Raw genomic sequence first — 22,960 nt, forward strand, 5'->3', positions numbered from 1 at the left:
ACTTAATTCTACATTAGGCTATGTGTATGCTTTTATTTAGTTTGAAAGGAAACGTGAGAGACCTTCCCTATCAACTCCATCAGTTTCTCTAAAAATAGGTAAAGTTTACCTTATTATTAACGTTTAACGGGAAGAAAACTGTCTAAAGGTGACTCATATACCAATCGGTATATCTTGTTAAGCTAAACAAAATCATGTTATTGGAATAACCTATAGTCGTATCTCAAAATTTGTGAAGCCTCCGTCACCGTTACAGATTCTTACAGCGATCCGTAGATTTCATATAATCAGATAAGCATATTTTAAGATATATATATATATATAAACTCTATGGAATATGAAATCCAAAGGTTTCAACACCACATTCACAAATCGACTTCTGTCAATCACAGTCCTTAGCCAGTTGAATCCAGTTTCTACTTTGTATTCCTATTTCTGCGAGATCCATCTTAATATTGTCCTCCCATCTGCGCCTAGGTCTTCCTAATGGTCGTTTTCCGATTGGATTTCCAGTTAAAACTTTGAAAGTGTTCCTGCTTTCATTCTGGTAACATGACCTGTCTGCCTGAGCCTCCTAAGCTTGATGACCCTAACAACATTTGGTAAATGGTATAATATGTAGCTCCTCATTATTAAATTAACCCACTTTGCATTCCCATTCTTCTTGGGTCCGAATATTCGTCTCACGATTTTGTTCTCAAATACTTTCAGTCAGCATTCTTCCATCAGAGTAAGCGACCATGTTTCGCAATTATGTATATCATAATGGGCATGATTATCGTTTTATATATACTAACTTTCAAATTTCTTGACAGAATTCGCGAAGACAAAATATTTTGAACTGAATAATATCCCGAGTTCCGAGTTCCTTGCTTTCAGTCGTCACTTTATTTCTCCGTGAATATGGTTTGAGCCTGTTACCGTTGATACTAGATATTTGAAAGTATCTACTTCATCGAAAATATTATTTGATATTTTCACACATCCATAATTTTCAGTATTACAATCCCGGCGAACTCTCATGTACATCTGTGAATGAAAATCTTACAATTTCAATTTATGTGAATGAAAATCTTCAGTTCAAGAAAAAATAGTTTTTTGTAAGCCTAAAAATGTATGCTGTACGATAGTCATGTCATCTATTAAGGTAAAACAGAGCCTGAAGCATGCCTTAATCAAACCTTTCATTGTCACTCTAGCACGATAACAGTATGATATGGTGGTTAATGAGATATAACCCAAAGTTATGATCAACTCTTAAGGTATAGTAAATGAGATATAGCCCAAAATTATGATCAACTCTTAAAGTATGGTTAATGAGATATAGCCCAAAATTATGATGAACTCTTAAAGTATGGTTAATGAGATATAGCCCAAAATTATGATGAACTCTTAAAATATGGTTAATGAGATATAGCCCAAAATTATGATGAACTCTTAAAGTATGGTAAATGAGATATAGCCCAAAATTATGATGAACTCTTAAAGTATGGTAAATGAGATATAGCCCAAAATTATGATGAACTCTTAAAGTATGGTTAATGAGATATAGCCCAAAATTATGATGAACTCTTAAAGTATGGTTAATGAGATATAGCCCAAAATTATGATGAACTCTTAAAATATGGTTAATGAGATATAGCCCAAAATTATGATGAACTCTTAAAGTATGGTAAATGAGATATAGCCCAAAATTATGATGAACTCTTAAAGTATGGTAAATGAGATATAGCCCAAAATTATGATGAACTCTTAAAGTATGGTAAATGAGATATAGCCCAAAATTATGATGAACTCTTAAAGTATGGTAAATGAGATATAGCCCAAAATTATGATGAACTCTTAAAGTATGGTAAATGAGATATAGCCCAAAATTATGATGAACTCTTAAAGTATGGTAAATGAGATATAGCCCAAAATTATGATGAACTCTTAAAGTATGGTAAATGAGATATAGCCCAAAATTATGATGAACTCTTAAAGTATGGTAAATGAGATATAGCCCAAAATTATGATCAACTCTTAAAGTATGGTTAATGAGATATAGCCCAAAATTATGATGAACTCTTAAAATATGGTTAATGAGATATAGCCCAAAATTATGATGAACTCTTAAAGTATGGTAAATGAGATATAGCCCAAAATTATGATCAACTCTTAAAGTATGGTTAATGAGATATAGCCCAAAATTATGATGAACTCTTAAAGTATGGTTAATGAGATATAGCCCAAAATTATGATGAACTCTTAAAATATGGTTAATGAGATATAGCCCAAAATTATGATGAACTCTTAAAGTATGGTAAATGAGATATAGCCCAAAATTATGATGAACTCTTAAAATATGGTTAATGAGATATAGCCCAAAATTATGATGAACTCTTAAAGTATGGTAAATGAGATATAGCCCAAAATTATGATGAACTCTTAAAGTATGGTAAATGAGATATAGCCCAAAATTATGATGAACTCTTAAAGTATGGTAAATGAGATATAGCCCAAAATTATGATGAACTCTTAAAATATGGTTAATGAGATATAGCCCAAAATTATGATGAACTCTTAAAGTATGGTAAATGAGATATAGCCCAAAATTATGATGAACTCTTAAAGTATGGTAAATGAGATATAGCCCAAAATTATGATGAACTCTTAAAGTATGGTAAATGAGATATAGCCCAAAATTATGATGAACTCTTAAAATATGGTTAATGAGATATAGCCCAAAATTATGATGAACTCTTAAAGTATGGTAAATGAGATATAGCCCAAAATTATGATGAACTCTTAAAGTATGGTAAATGAGATATAGCCCAAAATTATGATGAACTCTTAAAGTATGGTAAATGAGATATAGCCCAAAATTATGATGAACTCTTAAAGTATGGTAAATGAGATATAGCCCAAAATTATGATGAACTCTTAAAATATGGTTAATGAGATATAGCCCAAAATTATGATGAACTCTTAAAGTATGGTAAATGAGATATAGCCCAAAATTATGATGAACTCTTAAAGTATGGTAAATGAGATATAGCCCAAAATTATGATGAACTCTTAAAGTATGGTAAATGAGATATAGCCCAAAATTATGATGAACTCTTAAAATATGGTTAATGAGATATAGCCCAAAATTATGATGAACTCTTAAAGTATGGTAAATGAGATATAGCCCAAAATTATGATGAACTCTTAAAGTATGGTAAATGAGATATAGCCCAAAATTATGATGAACTCTTAAAGTATGGTAAATGAGATATAGCCCAAAATTATGATGAACTCTTAAAGTATGGTAAATGAGATATAGCCCAAAATTATGATGAACTCTTAAAATATGGTTAATGAGATATAGCCCAAAATTATGATGAACTCTTAAAGTATGGTAAATGAGATATAGCCCAAAATTATGATGAACTCTTAAAGTATGGTAAATGAGATATAGCCCAAAATTATGATGAACTCTTAAAGTATGGTAAATGAGATATAGCCCAAAATTATGATGAACTCTTAAAATATGGTTAATGAGATATAGCCCAAAATTATGATCAACTCTTAAGGTATAGTAAATGAGATATAGCCCAAAATTATGATCAACTCTTAAAGTATGGTTAATGAGATATAGCCCAAAATTATGATGAACTCTTAAAGTATGGTTAATGAGATATAGCCCAAAATTATGATGAACTCTTAAAATATGGTTAATGAGATATAGCCCAAAATTATGATGAACTCTTAAAGTATGGTAAATGAGATATAGCCCAAAATTATGATGAACTCTTAAAGTATGGTAAATGAGATATAGCCCAAAATTATGATGAACTCTTAAAGTATGGTAAATGAGATATAGCCCAAAATTATGATGAACTCTTAAAGTATGGTAAATGAGATATAGCCCAAAATTGTGATGAACTCCTAAAGTATGGTTAATGAGATATAGCCCAAAATTATGATCAACTCTTAAAGTGTGGTTAATGAGATATAGTCCAATATTATGATGAACTCGTAAAGCATGCTTAGTCAGATATAGCCCAAAATTGTGATGAACTCTTAAAGTGTGGTTAATGAGATACAGCCCAAAATTATGATAAACTTTAAATTTTAATTTTTGTTTTAACATGGATATTATTTTTATATTATTTTTTAAAAATGATATTATTTTTAAAATGAAACATATATTAACATGGATAAATCACATCGAGATAAACAAAGTGATGGGAATCAAAATTAGAACAGTTAAAATGTGTACACAAAAGTTGTTTCTCCCAATTTTTTTTTTATGTTCCCAGAACGAAAAATTCTGCTCTGTCTGGTCGTTATAATTCTGTAAGGAGTCTACAACAAATCCTCTAGTTGAAAAAATACGCAAAAGCTCCCATCATTTTGAACAAATCTCCCAAACACGGAAATGGGCAAGTCCCCCTAACTATCATTTTGGACAAATTCCACCAACTATATTTTGGACAAATTCCAGAAAACGGATATCGTCCAGTAACTGGATCGAATAGTAAGCAGGCAGAATATAGCAAAGAAGTATTTACGCAGATGAAACGAGAAATTAAAAGTAGGGAAGAATTATTATTATTATTATTATTATTATTATTATTATTATTATTATTATTATTATTATTATTATTATTATTAATAATAATAATAATAATAATAATAATAATAATAATAAGAAGAAGAAGAAGAAGAAGAAGAAGAAGAAGAAGAAGAAGAGAATTTAAATCATAACTAAGTTAACGGTGAACCTTTTTTGTACCTATAATCTCATGTTTTAGGAACTTGGAATTAGAATAAAAACTTGAAATTCGGTATGCTTGTACGTTTTTCTTAGCGTTACCTGAGTAAATCACTAAAAATAAAAAAATTCCATCGTTAGAATGGTTTTATGAGAAACTGAAAAATCTTCCCCATGTTATTTATATGCGGGACATCTTTTACACCTTTGCGGGACACCAAAATTATTTTGCACTTCCTGTAGGACTACAATGATTTAATTTGACATGATTGTAGCTTTTCGGGACTAACCGACAGGAAACTTGCCAAAAGCGAATATTTTTAATTTTTTACGAGGTCTGAAGGGGCAATGAAGAAATTCCCCATATTATTTAAATGGGTATTTTTTAAGACCTATAATCTCATATTTTAGGTACTTGGTACCAATGACTTAACTAGGGGGGCAAACGGAGCTTGTTCCCCGGGCCCCAGATTGGAAGAGCGCGAAATTGGGCCAATATTTGGGGGAGTGGGTTTGATTTGATTGGTCAGGGGGCGCTACGTGGTACTTGGAATAAAAACTTGAAATTCCGAATGGTTATATGTTTTCATTAGCGTTACCTAAGTAAATCTAAAATATACAACCAGATATGGCGTAAGAGAAAATTAACGCCCTGGCAGTCTCATTTTCTCTAGTTCTTTTTTTTTTTTTTTTTCGAAAGGACTTTTAACACTTAAAACGTCACGTGTACCAGCGATGGTACAGTACATAAAGCTTCTCTATGTCGGGCCACGTGTACCACCCGTGTACACACAGCACCGTGTTCCACCTGTGACATTAATTCAATGAAGTAAAATGCAAATTCTGGAAGAGAAGGCCTCTCGGGGTAATATAGAGCCATGGTCTATGGTTTCTCAGAACAACTGAAAATACAAACATAATTTTCCCTTCTGGCTATAAAAATGTAAAAAAAAAAAAAAAAAAAAAAAGGCCTGACAGTGCGATTCACTAAAAATAGCTCGGCGTTTAAAGTGAAGATGTCCGTACTCATCCGAGTTTTTAATTCTGAGACTCGAACATATGAAGAAATAATATGTTGGTAAAGTAAATTTCGAACTGGATAAAGATTAAATCTATGCGTACACCAGGAATGGCCAAGTTTTTGAAATTCAATTTTGTAGCTGAATAAGTACGTCCTAATTGGATCCCTCTAGTGACGTAGCATGGAAGAATCGCAACAAGGATATTCGGATATTCGACAAGAACACATTTACCTAGGTAATAATTAGCGTGTTGTAGCCAGTGGCGGATCCAGGGGGGCGATCGGGTCCGATCCTCCCAGAAGAGGAAACTTTCTTATTTTTATATATTAATAAAACCCATCCTAGAGTTTGGAGCTCTTAAAAGTAGCTCTAAGTAGCAGTATTACCCCCCTCCCCAGAAGTACGTTCTGGATCCGCCCCTGGTTGTAGCACCCTGACGTTGCATGTGGTCTGGTACTACCATAGATTTCCTCTTCTCATGTATCTTTTATTCAAACAACAAAACCAAAACACGGAAGTATGTATATGACCTTTCATTATTGGATGCTTTTAACGGCATCGACGAATGAACTGTAATAACTGAAGGTCTTGCAACAGTAACTGGTATATGCTACGTGACTGAGAGACGTTATTGTTTTTTGCATATTTTTGTTCGCAGAAGTAAAAGGAAGAAACGGGAACTTTGTTCGGAGAGATCTAATCAATCTTCATTACAATCAGCTTCCATACCTTTAACAGATCTTTATTTATCTGAGTGCAAAATCAAAAGTTTACTGTGTCTGGCGTCTCTGTATATAAAGAATGCGTAGAACTTGATCACCAAACTAAGGGAACAGGACACATTACTGTTAATTCCAAATTATGATGTCCAAGACCATGGTTCTAGTAATGGTGTTTTTATATGAGCGGAAATAGTCGCTTGCGTAGAAAACCTCTGCTTAACCCGAAAACCCCTGCTTAAAATGCATAGTACACACACACTAACATAATAACGTAGCAGTGCATGAATGGTATATTGCTATCTCACTAAATTCTCGTGTTGCAGATTTCCATTATTTTCTTAACTATGCATTTTTGCTAGTAAAGTAGTTCCCGAAAGGTAAGCTGTGATTTTACATTTCGAATGCTAATTGTGACCCTTTGTTTTCAGATGCAATAAAATAACAATATTTCCAGATGCAATAAAACCTCAATATTTCTAAATGCAACAAAATATCAAAATTTCTGGATGCATAAAACATCAATATTTTCAGATGCAATAAAACTTCAATATTTTGAGATGCAATAAAACAGCAATATTTCCAGATTCAGTAAAAATAAATATTTCCAGATGCAATGATATATCAATATTTCCAGATGCAATAATATATAAATATTTCCAGGTGCAATAAAACATCAATATTTCCAGATGCAATAATATATCAATATTTACAGATGCAGTAATATATCAATATTTCCAGACGCAATAAAATATCAATATTTCCAGATACAATAAAACATCAATATTTCCAGATGCAGTAATATATCAATATTTCCAGATGCAATAATATATCAATATTTCCAGATGCAATGATATATCAATATTTGCAGATGCAATATTATATAAATATTTCCAGATGCAACGATATATCAATATTTCCAAATGCAATGATATATCAATATTTCCAGGTACAATAAAACATCAATATTTCCAGATGCAATAATATATCAATATTTACAGATGCAGAAATATATCAATATTTCCAGATGCAATAAAACATCAATATTTCCAAATGCAATAATACGAGGCCAAGTCAAGAAAGACTTGGACTGATTTTTTCCCCGGCAGTTCTGTTAACGCTGGAGCTTCATAGTTTGGCATACAAGTAGGATGGGTCTTGCTGTGCATATATATAAAATGTTGTTAAGGAATCATTGCATGTTTGGTAACCACGACTTTTTATTGCAGGTGATGTTCTGCGCCGCCTCTAGAAGTCGCCTGTAGAAGAAATGGAGTCATTACGAGATGAACAATTTGCAGCTATACGGTTCTGCTATCGCCTGGGGAAAAGTGCAACAGAAACTCTAGGAATGTTGAGAGCAGCCTACAAAGATGACACTCTGCCACGAAGTACCGTGTTCTGGTGGTTCAAAGAGTTTAAAGAGGGCCGAATGACAATCACGAAAGCTGGTGGACCAGGTGTATCAGCGTCAGATGTTACTGAGGTGAACATTAACACGGCAGCAGTCATTGTTAGAGAAGATCGCCGCATCAGTATCGACGATCTGGCAGCCGCACTACGCATATCTCATGGCAGTGCCTTCAAAATTTTGCATGACCACCTCCACATGAGCCGAGTGTGTGCGCGATGGATTCCGCGACTCCTGACACCAGAGCAGAAGGCCGTTCGAGTGGAGACTTGCAGGGAGCTGTTGCAAAGGTTTGATGATGGTGGAGACGCCTACCGCACCGTGCGACTTTTTTCTATTCCCTGCCCTAAAATCCAGACTGCGTGGACGCCGCTTCTCCGATAATTCCGAGGTTCTGAAGGCAACGGAGGCGGTTTTGAAGGACCTCTCAAAGAATGGCCTGCGACACGTGTTTGAGGACTGGAAGACTCGAATGAAAAAGTGCATTCAAATGGGCGGGGACTACTTTGAAAAGGATCATGTGCCTGTTGCTGAGTAATAATAAATTGCCTAGAAAAAAAATCAGTCCATGTCTTTCTTGACTAGCCCTCGTATATAAATATTTTCAGATGCAATCTACATAACGTTTCTTTTAGATTTTTCTGTCTTTTAGACCAGCCGACGATTTAAACTTGTAGAGCAATGTATACGTTTTGAAACTCATTTTCTGCAGTGAAAAAAAAGGTACTTTTATATTATTATTATTATTATTATTATTATTATTATTATTATTATTATTATTATTATTATTATTATTATTATTATAACTTCTCTCTCTTTCTTTTTAGTTAACTACTGTAAAACCACGTTATTTCCATTGTTTCCTCCGGGTTTTGACATTTGTCCAGTATTCCATTATTCATAGTCGATAAGATGTTGCTTCTTCTTCTCTTTAGCTCGTTTTCAGCTTCTGCTTTAGTGTACTTTTCTCTCTCTCTCTCTCTCTCTCTCTCTCTCTCTCTCTCTCTCTCTCTCTCTCTCTCTCTCTCTCTTAAGCGGTCCCCACTCTTGGATATCTTCATAAGTGATTCAAATTTTTCTTTTTTCTACTTGGTGAAACCAGATTTCTTTCGTCGTTTTTGAGAAGATCCGGTTGATCAACCTTGTTGGGCTCATTCGAGGCACGTGTCCATTAAAAAAAAAATCATCCTTTTTCGCATCACATTAGTTATCTATTGCACATGTATGTTGGTACCAAGATTTTGTTTAAAATTTACTTTATTTAGCTTTCACTTTATTATTATTATTATTATTATTATTATTATTATTATTATTATTATTATTATTATTATTATTATTATTATTATGTTTTTGGTGGACATGAAATAATACAAATAAATAATGTTAGTGTGTCACAACCAAGTTGAGTTAAATTCGAGTTTAACGCCCCTTTCAGCAGCGAGGCTATATGAAACGGGACCTACTGATTAACGTGGAATCCGAACCACATGAGCTTCCGCCAGGAATAGAACCCGGGTCTGAATTTCTCAAAATCAACCACCCCCTTTATCTACAGTCTAGAGTTCAAGGTGAACATTTGTAGAAAACTTCTCAGTGTTTTGAGGTCTGGTCTGATGAATAAGTCAGAGAGTGGATAAGGAAGTTTACCTTGTTTCAGATATATTTAGATTATTCACCTTACGTTATGTTTTATTATTGGAAATGTCTAGAAAAACGAACTTTCTAATTCGTGTTTTTTTTTTTCTTTTCCAGGATCGAAATCATGGGTTCGATTCCAACTCTTTCAATAATCTACGGCGAAAAGCATGCTCTTCCAGAGAAGTTTTTACTTCATCGAATTTTTGAAGAAAATGCACGAAATAATAACCTTTCACAGAGAACAGCTTTGGTGTTCCAAGGCTCTCACATAAATTTTGCAGAACTAAACGCAGCGTCTTCTCGCCTTGCAAGAACTTTACTGAAACAAATCCAGAAACAGAATTTAAGTCCAAATCCAGATGGAGACTATCTAATAGCTGTCAGTATGCCTCCGAGCGATAATTTAATTTTGATACTACTGGCGATTCTCAAAATGGGTGCAGCATATGTACCACTGGATGTGTCATTTCCAGAAGAACGAGTGGCTCATATCTTGCAAGATTCAGCTCCAGTTTTCGTTATTACAGGCTCTCAAAGCCAAGAAAATATAACTGGAGTTCAGAACCGTTTAGAGAAAAGGGTTCCTGTTTTCGTTTATGATAATATTATTGAACAATCCTTGAATGCTGAGCCTGATGCGATTCCCGATAGTCAAATGTTACCGTCGAAAGGTGAAAGATTGGCAGTAGTGTTGTACACATCTGGCAGCACTGGAACTCCAAAAGGAGTACGTCTCCCTCATCAAGTGATCATGAATCGTTTACAGTGGCAATGGCGGACATTTCCATATACACATGACGAAATTTGTTGTTTCAAAACAGCGTTAACTTTTGTAGATTCTTTAAGCGAAATCTTCGGCCCTTTGCTTCAGGGACATCCAGTTCTAATTATATCCAAAGAAGTCACTCAAAATCCAGAGATATTTGTAAGAACTCTGGACGATTATGGCGTCACTCGTTTGGTGTTAGTTCCTTCACTTTTGCGGAGTATTTTGTTGTATTTATCACTGTTAGATGCACGCGAACAGAAACTAAACACTTTAAGACTTTGGGTTTGCAGTGGTGAAATTCTGCCAGTTCAATTGTTGAAAGAATTTTTCGAACGTTTCCCAAAGGACCACGCTATTTGTAACTTCTATGGAAGCACAGAAATCATGGGAGATGTTACCTACGAAGTATTTACATGCAAAGAAGATGTGGAAAGAAAAGTAATTGACAATAAAGTTCCTATTGGTAAGTATTTCAGAATATTTAGGATTGTTTCCTGCAAATTAACAGTGTTCTTACTTTAGGCTTACAGTATTCTGAAATGTCAAAATGTGGGCACATTTCTCCCATGTTAACTCGTTATATAAACATTAATTAACTTACTTAGAATTTACTGTTCTACTTACCTGACTCGTTACTTCTGGTAGGTTTTATTATTTCAATTAGAGCACACTTAATCTAAAGGGAGAACAAGAGATTAGTAGACTGGAAAAACCATAAGGATTGAAATGCTATTTTTGAAATTCATTTTCAAACTGGGATAGTACATGAGAACGAGGACTCAGTACAAAACAATTTAAATAAGGCTAGCATTCTGGATTCTTTTGTACCCAATTTCCCGCAGATTATGTATCCCCTTCCGCAACAGGTCGAGTTCTGTAGTTCGCGCAATTTCTTGGCTGAGAGATTTCCAAATCTGCGTAAAGCCACGAAGATTTTTGGCTCTGTGGGGACGTTCAGCATATTTCTGTTTACATAAGGCCCAACAGTTTACATAAGGCTGTCATATAAATCCTCAACATATTCTTTCCATCTTCCTAAGACATCACTTCCCTCGCTGACTACCTTCCCGTTCTGATTTTCTATTGCCATTGTAATACCCTCTTGTATCCTCCGAAGTTCTATAGATTTCGCCATCTTGTACATTTCCCATCTCTTTCTAATTCTTCTATGTTCTCAGAGCTCCTCCGTGGCTAACCGGTTAGCGTATGCGCCTTTGGCGTGGGAGACCCGGGTTCGATTCCCGGCTGGAGCTCATGTGGTTCGGATTCCACGTTAATCAGTAGGTCCACGTCTCATATAGCCTCGTTGCTGAACGGGACGTTAAACTCAAAATCACCTAACCTTTTCTATGTTCTCACAGTTTCTTTTGTAAAACTCTTCCTTTGCTGTGTCTGTTTCCCTTCGCAACTCGTAGTTTAACTTCCTGTACATCTTTCTGCCCTCTTCTGCATCAGCCTGTTTTCAAGTCTTTCTTTTCCTCATTTTATACAATATCTGTTCTGTAACCCATGGTTTCTTAGCCGTTTTGTGTTCGCGGTAACCTACTGCTTCTTCTTCAGCGTGCTATAAGTTTAATATGTTCTTACCGTCCGTTGCTACCTTCGCCTATCTTTTCCTGGTTTGAGTATTTTTCTTCGAATTTCTCAGCCAGCAAGCAATCTATCTTACTTCCTCGTTTCTCAACATTTTAGTATTCAACATCTCGTTGTTCTTAAATGTCTTTTCACCAGTGTACATATCTTTTTGGTTCATATTCATCTGTTGCTAAGTTATGTACGGAGTCCTAATTTAATGTTACATAGAAGAAATATTCAAAGTTTCGTTCTGAAGTGTTAAAATTGTTCTTTTATTGATTTTAATAGGTCGCGCCATTGACAACACTGTAATTTATTTGTTGGACAAGCAGCGACGCCCCGTGCCAGCGGGAGAAATTGGTGAATTGTATGTGGCAGGTCGAAACTTAGCCGCTGGTTATGTTAGAGGACGAAATATAGACAAGTTCCTACCAAACACACTGACGTCAGATGTTGGTAAGCTATACTTCTTTTCACGTTGATATCTGTAAATGTCCCCATGGAATACAGGCTAATGGAGGGCTGATAATAAATGTAGACGAGTGATACAAAAATATTTGGTGAAACGAAGGTAATGAGAGAAAATGGATAATCTCGACACGAGATACTGAGCACTACTAGAGCCTTTCTGTTTCAAGTGTGCCCTCGGAAAATGTGTGAAACATACTTCGGCCCCATCCTACCACCTTCCTTTGCCTTGGAGAAAGAACAGAATGACCTTGGCTGTGTTGCCAATTTGTCATTTAGTCGTTTGATCTTGGCGAGTGAAGATCGTAAGCTATTTAAAATGGCTAACAAAGCAATGTACAGCGTCGCCCGTGAACTAATTCAATGTGGCAGCCCTGTCCGCATCCAACCATTCAAGGATCTCGTCAGAGTAATGTGTCCCTCCTCTTTCGACAGCAGTGTCAGCAGGGGCACACTTGAAATAGAAAGTCTCTAGTTCACTTGGAAAGGGATCGAAGATTTGATCATTTGGGTTAGAAGTGATCACTGTACAGAGGATTGTGAACATGGTTAGCGCATGAGCCTTTGACGCGGAAGACCCAATGGGAGTTTGTGTGGTTCGCGTCCCGGTCCGTCTCTCATATTCTGCAGTCTTGCTGGTGGACGAGATGCTTAATTTAAAATAGACAAACCAATGTCAAATAAATTTACATGTTAATTTTTCATGTAAATTCTTGTAGTTAGCAAGTTTCTTTATTACGGACGTCCTAGAGGGTATGGTGGCGGGAAACAGAGGGAGGGGGCGAAGGAGAATACAATTAATGGATGATATTAAAACAGAAAGATCATACGCGAAGACGAAAAGGTTAGCGGAGGACCGTGGAGCATGGAAGCTTCTCAGCTGCGGCAAGTGACCTGCCAATAAAGGCAGAATACCTATGATGATGATGATTATTACGGAAGAAACTAATTGTCGATGGTAATTATTATTTTTCGACTCCCGAGTTTTTTTGTTTTGTTTTGTTTTTTAATATCACTCTCTAAAAATGATTTGAGTAGCAGACCAAAGGAACCCATGAGAGAAATTAGCTCAATTCTGTATTAAATGGTGTCCAAAGCAACTTTTGAATCCATTTCCAGTATAAAATATGAGGCAAAAGTACGTGGAACGTTTAGAACGACTAGAAAGAATGATGCCATATGTTGACTAGGGGTAATGGAGATAGAACCGCATTTATTACTGTATATTATCACCATGGCGGCCATCTTGTATTCCGCTATCTTGGATTCAGATCTTTTTTTTTTTTTTTTTTTTTTTAAGAAACAGGGCATGCGGCAGTTTTAGAATAGCTTTTCACCACAAACACATACAACCATTTACCTTCACAATATATATTTATTAGTTTACAGTTGTCTTTCAAAACTTAAAACTAACTTTGTTTCATATAATAAGTTATACTGTAAATGTATTCAAAACTTGTTTGGAGCTTAAGGCACTATTTACTATTATACAATTGACCTAATTTTTCTAAACGTCACGTGTTATGATCACAGGTAAAAGTGAGGGAGAACACAGGAGACGCCGTTCCCCTACTTCCAGAAAATATCTACGACGTTCCTCCACTTCCCCTCAAATTACAATGGGTAAAGATAGTCACAGGGGACGGCGTGACGTCATCCGTTACCTATCTTTCCAGATCCACTTTTATCCCTGGTTACAATTATGTTAAAACAACTTAATTGTAACACAGGTCAGTGGTTCCTGCATGACTACCACTTTAGCATGTTATTTTAACACCAAGCGTCGAGCATTGCGAGTAATACAGGCCTAATATTACCAATTCAATACAGAGAACATCTTGCGTAATGTGAAAATAAAACCATGGCAGTGTTACAGAACTAGGTGAAGAAACGCAGAAATAAGAACAACGCCATGGTGATCTTCCTATATATATCGTATGTGATGTTAGTAAACCCTCCATCCAGTATGGTGAATGTGGGTATTGATATTGTAACGGTATTATTCATCAGTAGTCAGCGAAACTTTCATTTGCTAAGAACAATGACCATCGCAAAGACATCGCATCTGCCTCAAAATCCTATGGATCAGATAGATACACCTTTACTCTAGTTTCAAGTGTGCACATTAACTTTCAAGAATATAAATATCTTATGTTGAAAATTTGAATATAGTTTTTTATTTTTTGCTATAAGCAAAGCTAGACGTGGAGTATTTGACATTTATACCAAGTAAATAACAACGTATTTCCTGTAATCTTCCACAAAAATAGTTCTGTGAGCCTTTGAATTGTCAGACTACATTTACATGAATAGAAGTGCTGCCATCTGTTGTTCCTATGTTCGCTATGTTCCTTTTCGTCGCCGAGTATATTTCATTGTTTGTAATTAACTATAATTAATTTATGCCACAATTTATTATCCGTCATAAGAATCATCTTCATTTAATAAGAAAGAAAATGTTTTTGTAATAAATAGTTCTTTGGCAACTGTAAATAAAACAACACCAATGTTGTGTTTCTAAAATGATTCCTCATCATGCCAGACAGTTGATTTAATCACAACCATTTTAATCTTACTACAAAGTACGATAAAGTTAAAGTAACATTAGGCTTGTATCAAAATGTAACACAAATCGAGTAACGCAGAATCATTGTGTTGAATTGACATTTTTTTAGCGTGAATAATCCGAACAAAAGTTATGATTTGTTATTTGACCTTGACCTTTTATTTTTTTTTTCTTTCAGAAGTACCATTGTTGTTTAAAACGGGTGATTTCGCTCGCCTAGTTAAAGACTCACTGATATACGAAGGTAGAACTGATTCCCAAGTTAAAGTGAGAGGCCATCGTGTTGATCTAACTGAAGTGGAGAGAGCTGTTCAAAATGTTCCTGGACTGGAAAAATCAGTCGTACTATGCTACAAACCAGGCGAAATCAACCAGGTAAGAACTAATATACAGGATGAGACCGTAGTTCATGCCTTCGTACTGTACGGTTTTATTTTTATTTAGAGAAAACATGACCACACGTAACAAGTTTATATTTTTTTGCAATCATACTAGCAAGTTGTTTTTTTTTTTTCATTTGAAATAAATATGTCAACTGCAAAAAGAAAATTCACATTTGTTTGACTTTAATAATTTGATCTGTGGATAAGAATACAGAGCTTTTCAAAGATGTATAGATAGCCTTACAGAAAGAAAAAAATACTATATATATTTGATTTGAGAGTGAATAGGGTCTATATAAACTGTAACTGTGCCACTAATTATTATTATTATTATTATTATCTAACCCTCACAATTCGGGAAAACTTGCCTTTCATGAGAGTATATTTCTTAACTCCTAGTTAGGCTTAAGCGTCCTTACAATGACCAAACATAAATACATGGATTACTAATAAGCAGGGTGCGAATTACCGGGGGGGATGAGGGGGATTTTCCCCCTCAATCACATTTTGTTCCCCCCCCCAAAGAAGTCAGCTGAAGTATCCCCACCGGGGATGCTCGCTTTCCCCCTCAAACTATGCTTAGTATAACTCCAAATTTCACTGATTTTTGTTATTTCTTGTAAATTTAATCTTCTAGCTGTATTTCGAAATGATCGATGTAAACTGTTCAGTTTTGGTCATTTCTACTTACTACCACCTAATTACCCACTATTTTCAACGTTGTTTAGTAGAACTATATTATTATGACTACGGTTGTTACTTGCAACTGTACCTTCGTACCCTTCAGTTCGTCATCGTTTGTGAATTTGAATGTACTAATTGCGTATAACAAAGCCATATATAGATTTATAAATGTTCTTAGTGGTTGGCCAAGAAGAAGTAAACAAATAGCTTCTTCTACCATACTTGGCGAAGTTCGGATATGTCATATTCATCCTCTATATTTGTATCGATTATCATCTTATTTTAATTTTTGTTATAACATGTTATTTCATTTTCCAGTGTATTCTTTGTTAGCACAAGGTCTTCATTCCCTAGTAGGTTGTGTGTATGCAACTCAAAAGTTGCATTTAATTTGTGATAATTAGCATAGTAATCACTGCTTGTACAGTTTACGGAAATGAACTTTTGAAACTGTACTCAAAATCTGAGATACAGGTATTCTCTCGTAAGTATATGTTAACGTACACGCTGGGGGATACGCCCCTAGTGAGCAGACATGTTAATGAAGGTGATTTTTAGGTGAATAAGCGAATAATTCAAGATTTGTTTCAGCATTTGTTAATACGACTGGTTCTCCGTGTCCGTGTCTGTATAAGCATTTCAACTGGAGCGGGTTTTTTTAAAGTTAACCCTTCATTTTTCCATCTTTTCGCTGTACAGTTTGCTGTCCACGCAATTAATGTTGTCTGAAAAACTTCAGTGTAATGTTTTACTTTATTTGAATAACGTAGCCCATAGTGAATCAACTCATCTTCAACCTAACAGTAAAGTAATTTTTAAGTGTTGACTTTCTGTGCCCATCACGGAATCGATATTTGGAGAAAAAAAGTCGTGATGAGCACAGCTTTAGCGGGAAGTAGAAGCACAAGCTCGAAATTTGAATTGATATATTTTAAATATTTGGCCTTCGATTTGACCTTGATGTGAGAAATCGGGACCAGCAACAATCCATTTCTTATTTGATAGGCTAATATCTAGATTTTCTTAAAAAAAATAAATAAATAAAAAATAAAAAAATAAAATAATAATAATAATAATAATAATAATAATAATAATAATAATAATAATAATAATAATAATAATAATAATAATAATAATAATAATAATAATAAAATGTCCGGTTTAACTGATAATTTTAGTGTTTTTCACAAGACTGAAGTAGGTTTCTTTTCGCAACCTGTATGTATTAATGCAAAGTGGAAGCTTTCAATATGAGTGGAAAAATTAACATATGCTTGTGATCATGGCTATCGCTCGAGCCGAATTATTAACTAAATAAACCTTAGAGAGCTACGGGGACAAGAGTAAGTACAACATTAAAACACGTTCAGAAAGGTTTAGTGGGATGTGTGTATGTCAGACAATATATATGTGCATAGTTATTGTCGGTAGATTTATTAAATTAATAAATCTCTTATTTATTACAGATATCACACACACACACACACATATATATATATATATATATATATATATATATATATATATATATATATATATATATATATATATATATATATATATATATGGGGGGTAAGGCATTTATTGTCTCATTTTGAAATTTGAACCTTCAGACTATGTCCTTTGGCCTAATTTTATCCCCCCCCCAATATAGATTATCTAATTCGCACACTGCTAATAAGATATTTATTATATGATACTTCCATAATACACATAACAGCTTCCCCGTTACCTATCTTGATCCAACTAAGCCTCCAGATATCTACTTACATATAATAAGAGATTCCACCTGAGACAACTGACAAGACATTCCCATAAATCAATATCCATCATGAAGATTATACAACCTTTCTTAAGACCTTTGTAATGTTGGTTGCAGAATGACACGGGGCACAATGAAAATTCCTCATTAAATGTCAAACCTTTCACACGGGAAGGTCCCACAAGTTGCCGATCAAATCTGATTGACACAAAGCACATCTGTTAGAGCATCATGACAAATGAAAATGAGCAAAATTTAAGGTGCTATGGATCAGAAGGATAGGAGCTACCGGGATTCAAAATTTGAATATCCAAAAAATTATGTCATGGAATTATGAACGTTTAAAGTAAATAACTTGAAAACCGTTAAAGCAATCAAAACTAAAGTTGCACGATATGATGAGAACAAAATGCCCTATCAAAACCCATAAACAGTGTTGCCATAGGTGAAGCAGTGTTGCCAACTGAGCATAAAATATTTTCTTTGAAATAGTATCATATACAACTGTGCACAGATTTAAAATGCACTATTATCACTAAACGTAAGAGTGAAGTGTAGTGGTACAGTGTTGCACACTATTGGAACTACGTGTGCTGAAAATATACAATGTAGAAGTCTGATATGTGGCAACAGATGGTAATAAAGGAATCTGGGTCTCATACTATGAATTTAGTTCAAATGCGTAACACCGATAGTATAACAAAGCAAAATGTCAGCAGTGTCACAAAATATTGATGCATTTGAAAAACGAAATTGAGTGATGCCATTTTCACGTCCTGTGTCAGCTCCGAAGCTATATAGGACGGCACCTATAGTGTAAAGTGGGATCCGAACTACTATGAAAGAGAAAAGATAGCAATGAAATGTAAGGTGAAAAGTAGAACAAAAACATGACCGAGGCGGGATTGGAACCCTCGATCCCTAATATGCCGGTTGTCTAGCCTTCTGCACCACACGGTTATCCGGGCCGACTGAAAATAAAATGAGGTAGTAATAAAATAATTATATTTCCAATGTGAATATGGTAATATTACAGTGTACAAACATAATCATATGGTATGTACTGTAGGAGAGGAAGTAAAAGAATATGTCACTTAACACGAAAGACATAAACCAAGAAAGTACTCTCCCAAATATTGATAAGATAATCTGGAGAACCAGTTTACAGAATTAGAAAACACATATTTCTTTCCTCGTGTATATCATTTTGTTTTCGCGAGTTGTCTGCTTATTCACAGGAGCTACAGAAGTATAATGCAAAACTCTCATTTTTTCTAATGCATTCCTTTACTACCATATGTCGCCACATATCAAACTTCTGCATTGAACATTTTCAGCACACGTAGCTCCAAGAGTATGCAACACTATACCACTACACTTCAGTGTTATGTTTAGTGAAAATAGTGCATTTTAATTTGTGCACAGTTGTATATGTTGCTATTTCAAACAAAATATTGTTATGTTGAGTTCGCAACACTGCTTCACCTATGGCAACACTGTGGTTTTCGATAGGGCATTTTGTTCTCATTATATTGTGCAACTTGTGCTTTGATTGGTTTAACTTTTTTCAAGATATTTACTTTAAACGTGCATAATATCATGATATAATTTTTTGGATATTCAACTTTTGAAGCCCCCTAGCTCCTATCCTTCTGGTCCATAGCACCTTAAATTTTTCTCATATTCATTTCTCATGATACTCTATCAGATGTGCTATGTGTCAAACAGATTTGAGCGACAACTTGTGGGACCTTTCCTTGTCACTTCGTCAAACTAAGTTTAGCGTCTCTTTTCAACGCTGAGGCTGTATGAGATGTGAACCTTCAGTTTAAGATGGAATCCGAAAACCGTAATGTGTTTAAATTTTAAATGCTCTCCCAGCGAATTATCGAACATGGGGTCATATGCACAAAGAAAAGGAAGGATACCATCAAAATGGTGTCAAAAGAGTGTCACGAGAACAGCTTTACATAATATTGTTGAAAGAATGTTTGAAACAAAAGTTTCTTTCTTTTCCTCCTCGTGTTAAATTTAAGACAAAATTTACCAAATATAATTTTTAAAAATTCCACTTTTGACCTGAATGGACCATTTCTGGTATGTTGTGAAATGTTAAATTAAACTAACTAACTAACTCTATGGCCTATGGAATCCGGAGGTTCAATGCCGCGTTCACAAAAGCTCTCCATTGACTTCTGTTCTTACCCAATTGGATCCAGTTTCTACTTTGTATACCTATTTCTGCGAGATCAATCTTAACATTGTCCTCCCATCTGCGCCTAGGTCTTCCTAACGGTCGTTTTCCGGTTGGTCTTCCAGTTAAGATTTTGAAAGCGTTCCTACCTTCTTCCATCCTGGCTACATGACCTGCCCACCTAAGCCTCCTAGATTTGATGACCCTAACAATGTTGGGTAAACCGTATAAATTATGTAGTTCCTCGTTCCGCCATTCCCAATTCCCATTTCTCTTGAGTCCGAATATTCGTCTCACAGGTCAGGATCTTGTTCTCAAATACTTTCAATCTATGTTCTTCCTTCCGAGTAAGCGACCATGTTTCGCAACCATAAAGAACAACAGGCATTATTATGGTTTTATATCTTTTAAGCTTCCAATTCCTCAACAGAATTCGCGACAAGAGATTTTGAACTGAATAATAACACGAATTCCATGATTTTAGTCGACATTTAACTTCTTCGTGAATATGGTTTTCGTCTGTTAACATTCATCCTAGATATTTGAAAGTATCCACTTTATCAAAAGTATTATTCGATATTTTAACGCGTGCATAATTTGCCTTATTACGATCCCGACGCACTTCCATGTATTTAGTTTTCTCTGCATTTACTTCTAAACCCATGTCCTGCAAGCGTTTAATAACACCTCTGCATTTCTTTCTATTGTTCTCCTATCATTCCCTATTAAATTTATATCATCAGCATATGCCATAACCTGGTGAACCCCATTCAACTCTAGGCCCTGGTTGCTATCTTTGATTTTCCTTATAGCGTATTCCAGGACAAAGTTGAATAATAATGGCGACAACGCATCTCCTTGCTTCAGGCGATTTTCGACGTGAAAGCTCGTGGACAAAAATTTTCCTACCCGGACTTTACTTTGGGATTCATTTAAACATATCTTAATTAATCTAATTACCTTTTTCGGTATTCCAAATTCTGTAAGAATGTTGTACAATGTTTCTCTCCTGAGTCGTACGCCTTTCTAAATAAGTTATCTTTTTTATTAGGTAGTACCTCATACATTGAAAAGTAGAAAATTAAAAAAGAAAAACTTGATTAACAAATAGAAAACCGCCTACAGTGAAAATAATTTATCATCTTTTGTTCCGAACTGAAAAATAATTTTTAAAAAAAGATTTTGACTTATTAATATTTAATTATTTAGATATCAAATAACCGTAAGTCGGAAGCCTTCAGATCTACACGTTGTGGGGTGTACTATGTACTAGCAATAACATAGGGTAAGGTCTCCGATATATGGTTGAGCTTCTCCGTGGCTAAGCGGTTAGCGTACACGCCTTTGGCGTGGGAGACCCGGGTTCGTTTCAAGGCGGGAGCTCATGTGGTTCGGATTCCACGTTAATCAGTAGGTCCACGTCTCATATAGCTTCGCTGCTGAAAACGGACGTTAAACTTAAAATCAACTCAACCGACTTATGGTTATTTTCATCTACTTTCTTAGTTTTCAGTTCGGAACAAAGGGTGATGAATTAATTTCTCCGTAACCTTTTATTATTATTATTATTATTATTATTATTATTATTATTATTATTATTATTATTATTATTATTATTATTATTATTATTATTATTATTATTATGCAAAAATCACAGCATGGCTTTTATAAAGGGAAATCAGTTGTAACCAATCTCTGTGAAATAACGGATTGTATCTACTATGCAATGAAAAGTAGATCACAAACTGATGTCATATACATTGACATGAGTAAAGCTTTTGATTCAGTTGACCACAGATTACTATTAAAAAAAACTGTCAAATACAGGTGTAACACCCTTGTACCTAAAATTTTTTGAAAGCTATTTGACTCGTAGAACATACCAAATTAAAACTGGAAATGTCATGTCAGATTCAGCCAGTATTAGTAACGGTGTTCCTCAAGGTTCTCCTTTGGGCCCATTACTTTTCTCTTATGTTATTAATGACTTACCAACAGTCTTAAATCATTCAAATGTTTTACTTTATGCTGATGACATTAAGCTTTTTAGTGTAGTAAATAATATTGAGGAAAACGATAGGCTACAAGATGACTTAAATAGAATCATTATGTGGTGCAAGGATAACGGTATGAGTATCAATTGTCTGAAAACTAAGTGCATGACCTACAGTAACAAATCGCAATACTATGTAAGTCAATACGAAATACAAGGTACTGTAATACAGAAAGTTGACACAATAAAGGATTTAGGTGTAACATTTGACAGTCACTACGCTTTGGTGATCATATACAAAATGTATGTAATGAAGCAAGAAAAATAATCGGTTACCTGTTTAATCAATGGCCTGCTTTCTGTCAATCAAATACATATGTACTCTTACATAAATTACTGGTAAGGTCGAAACTAGAATATGCATCAGTGACTTGGAACAGCCTAACAAAAACTCTCGTAAACAAACTCGAGATGGTGCAAAAGTGTTTTATTAGAATACTTTGTTTTAAATTAGGACTTGACTATTATTCTAGCACGTATGAATATTGGATAACGTATTTTAATTTGGAACGACTGGCTGACAGGAGAAAATTGATTGAATCTGTATTTGTAGAAAAGTTAGTTGACAACCAATATACCTCAGGCTATATTTTTAAAAATGTTGATTTTAAAGTTCCAACATATGGTACAAGGGTAAAAATTTTATTGCAACCGCATAATAGAAAACATATTTTGATCTGTAGGATTTTAGAAAGCTATAATGAATGCATATCTTAAAATATGACTTTATTTTAGAATTTTAACTATAACTTAGTAGTTTTTATTTTTTACTTTTAATTTTTGACACTTCTTTGTTTTAATAATTGGCGTACACTACACTGTCAGTGTTTTTATTATTAATAATTTATGTTATAGATGTAATCATAATTTTATCACTAGTACTATATATTCATTGCTAAAATAATATAAAATAAGACTAAGTGCTGTATTTTTGCTGTATTTTAGCTGTTCTCAGCACGTAAAAATTAAAGTTTA

General features: G+C 34.5%; 1 protein-coding gene across 2 annotated transcripts in view; it reads left to right on the top strand.

Annotated features, from left to right (window-relative positions):
- The window catches only part of e (nonribosomal peptide synthetase ebony), a 69,203-nt gene that overhangs the window by 19,220 nt on the left and 27,023 nt on the right, over nt 1-22,960 (top strand). For both annotated transcript variants that reach the window (XM_081734849.1, XM_081734848.1), the window contains exons 2-4: nt 9,646-10,763; nt 12,164-12,331; nt 15,088-15,284. In XM_081734849.1, the coding sequence (XP_081590975.1) occupies nt 9,656-10,763; nt 12,164-12,331; nt 15,088-15,284 (1,473 nt within the window). In that variant the 5' untranslated portion in view covers nt 9,646-9,655. The remainder of the gene's footprint in view (nt 1-9,645; nt 10,764-12,163; nt 12,332-15,087; nt 15,285-22,960) is intronic.

The sequence above is a fragment of the Thermobia domestica genome, chromosome 12 (genome assembly GCF_964235325.1).
Source record: "Thermobia domestica chromosome 12, izTheDome1.hap1.1, whole genome shotgun sequence".
NCBI classification, from domain to species: Eukaryota; Metazoa; Arthropoda; class Insecta; order Zygentoma; family Lepismatidae; genus Thermobia; species Thermobia domestica.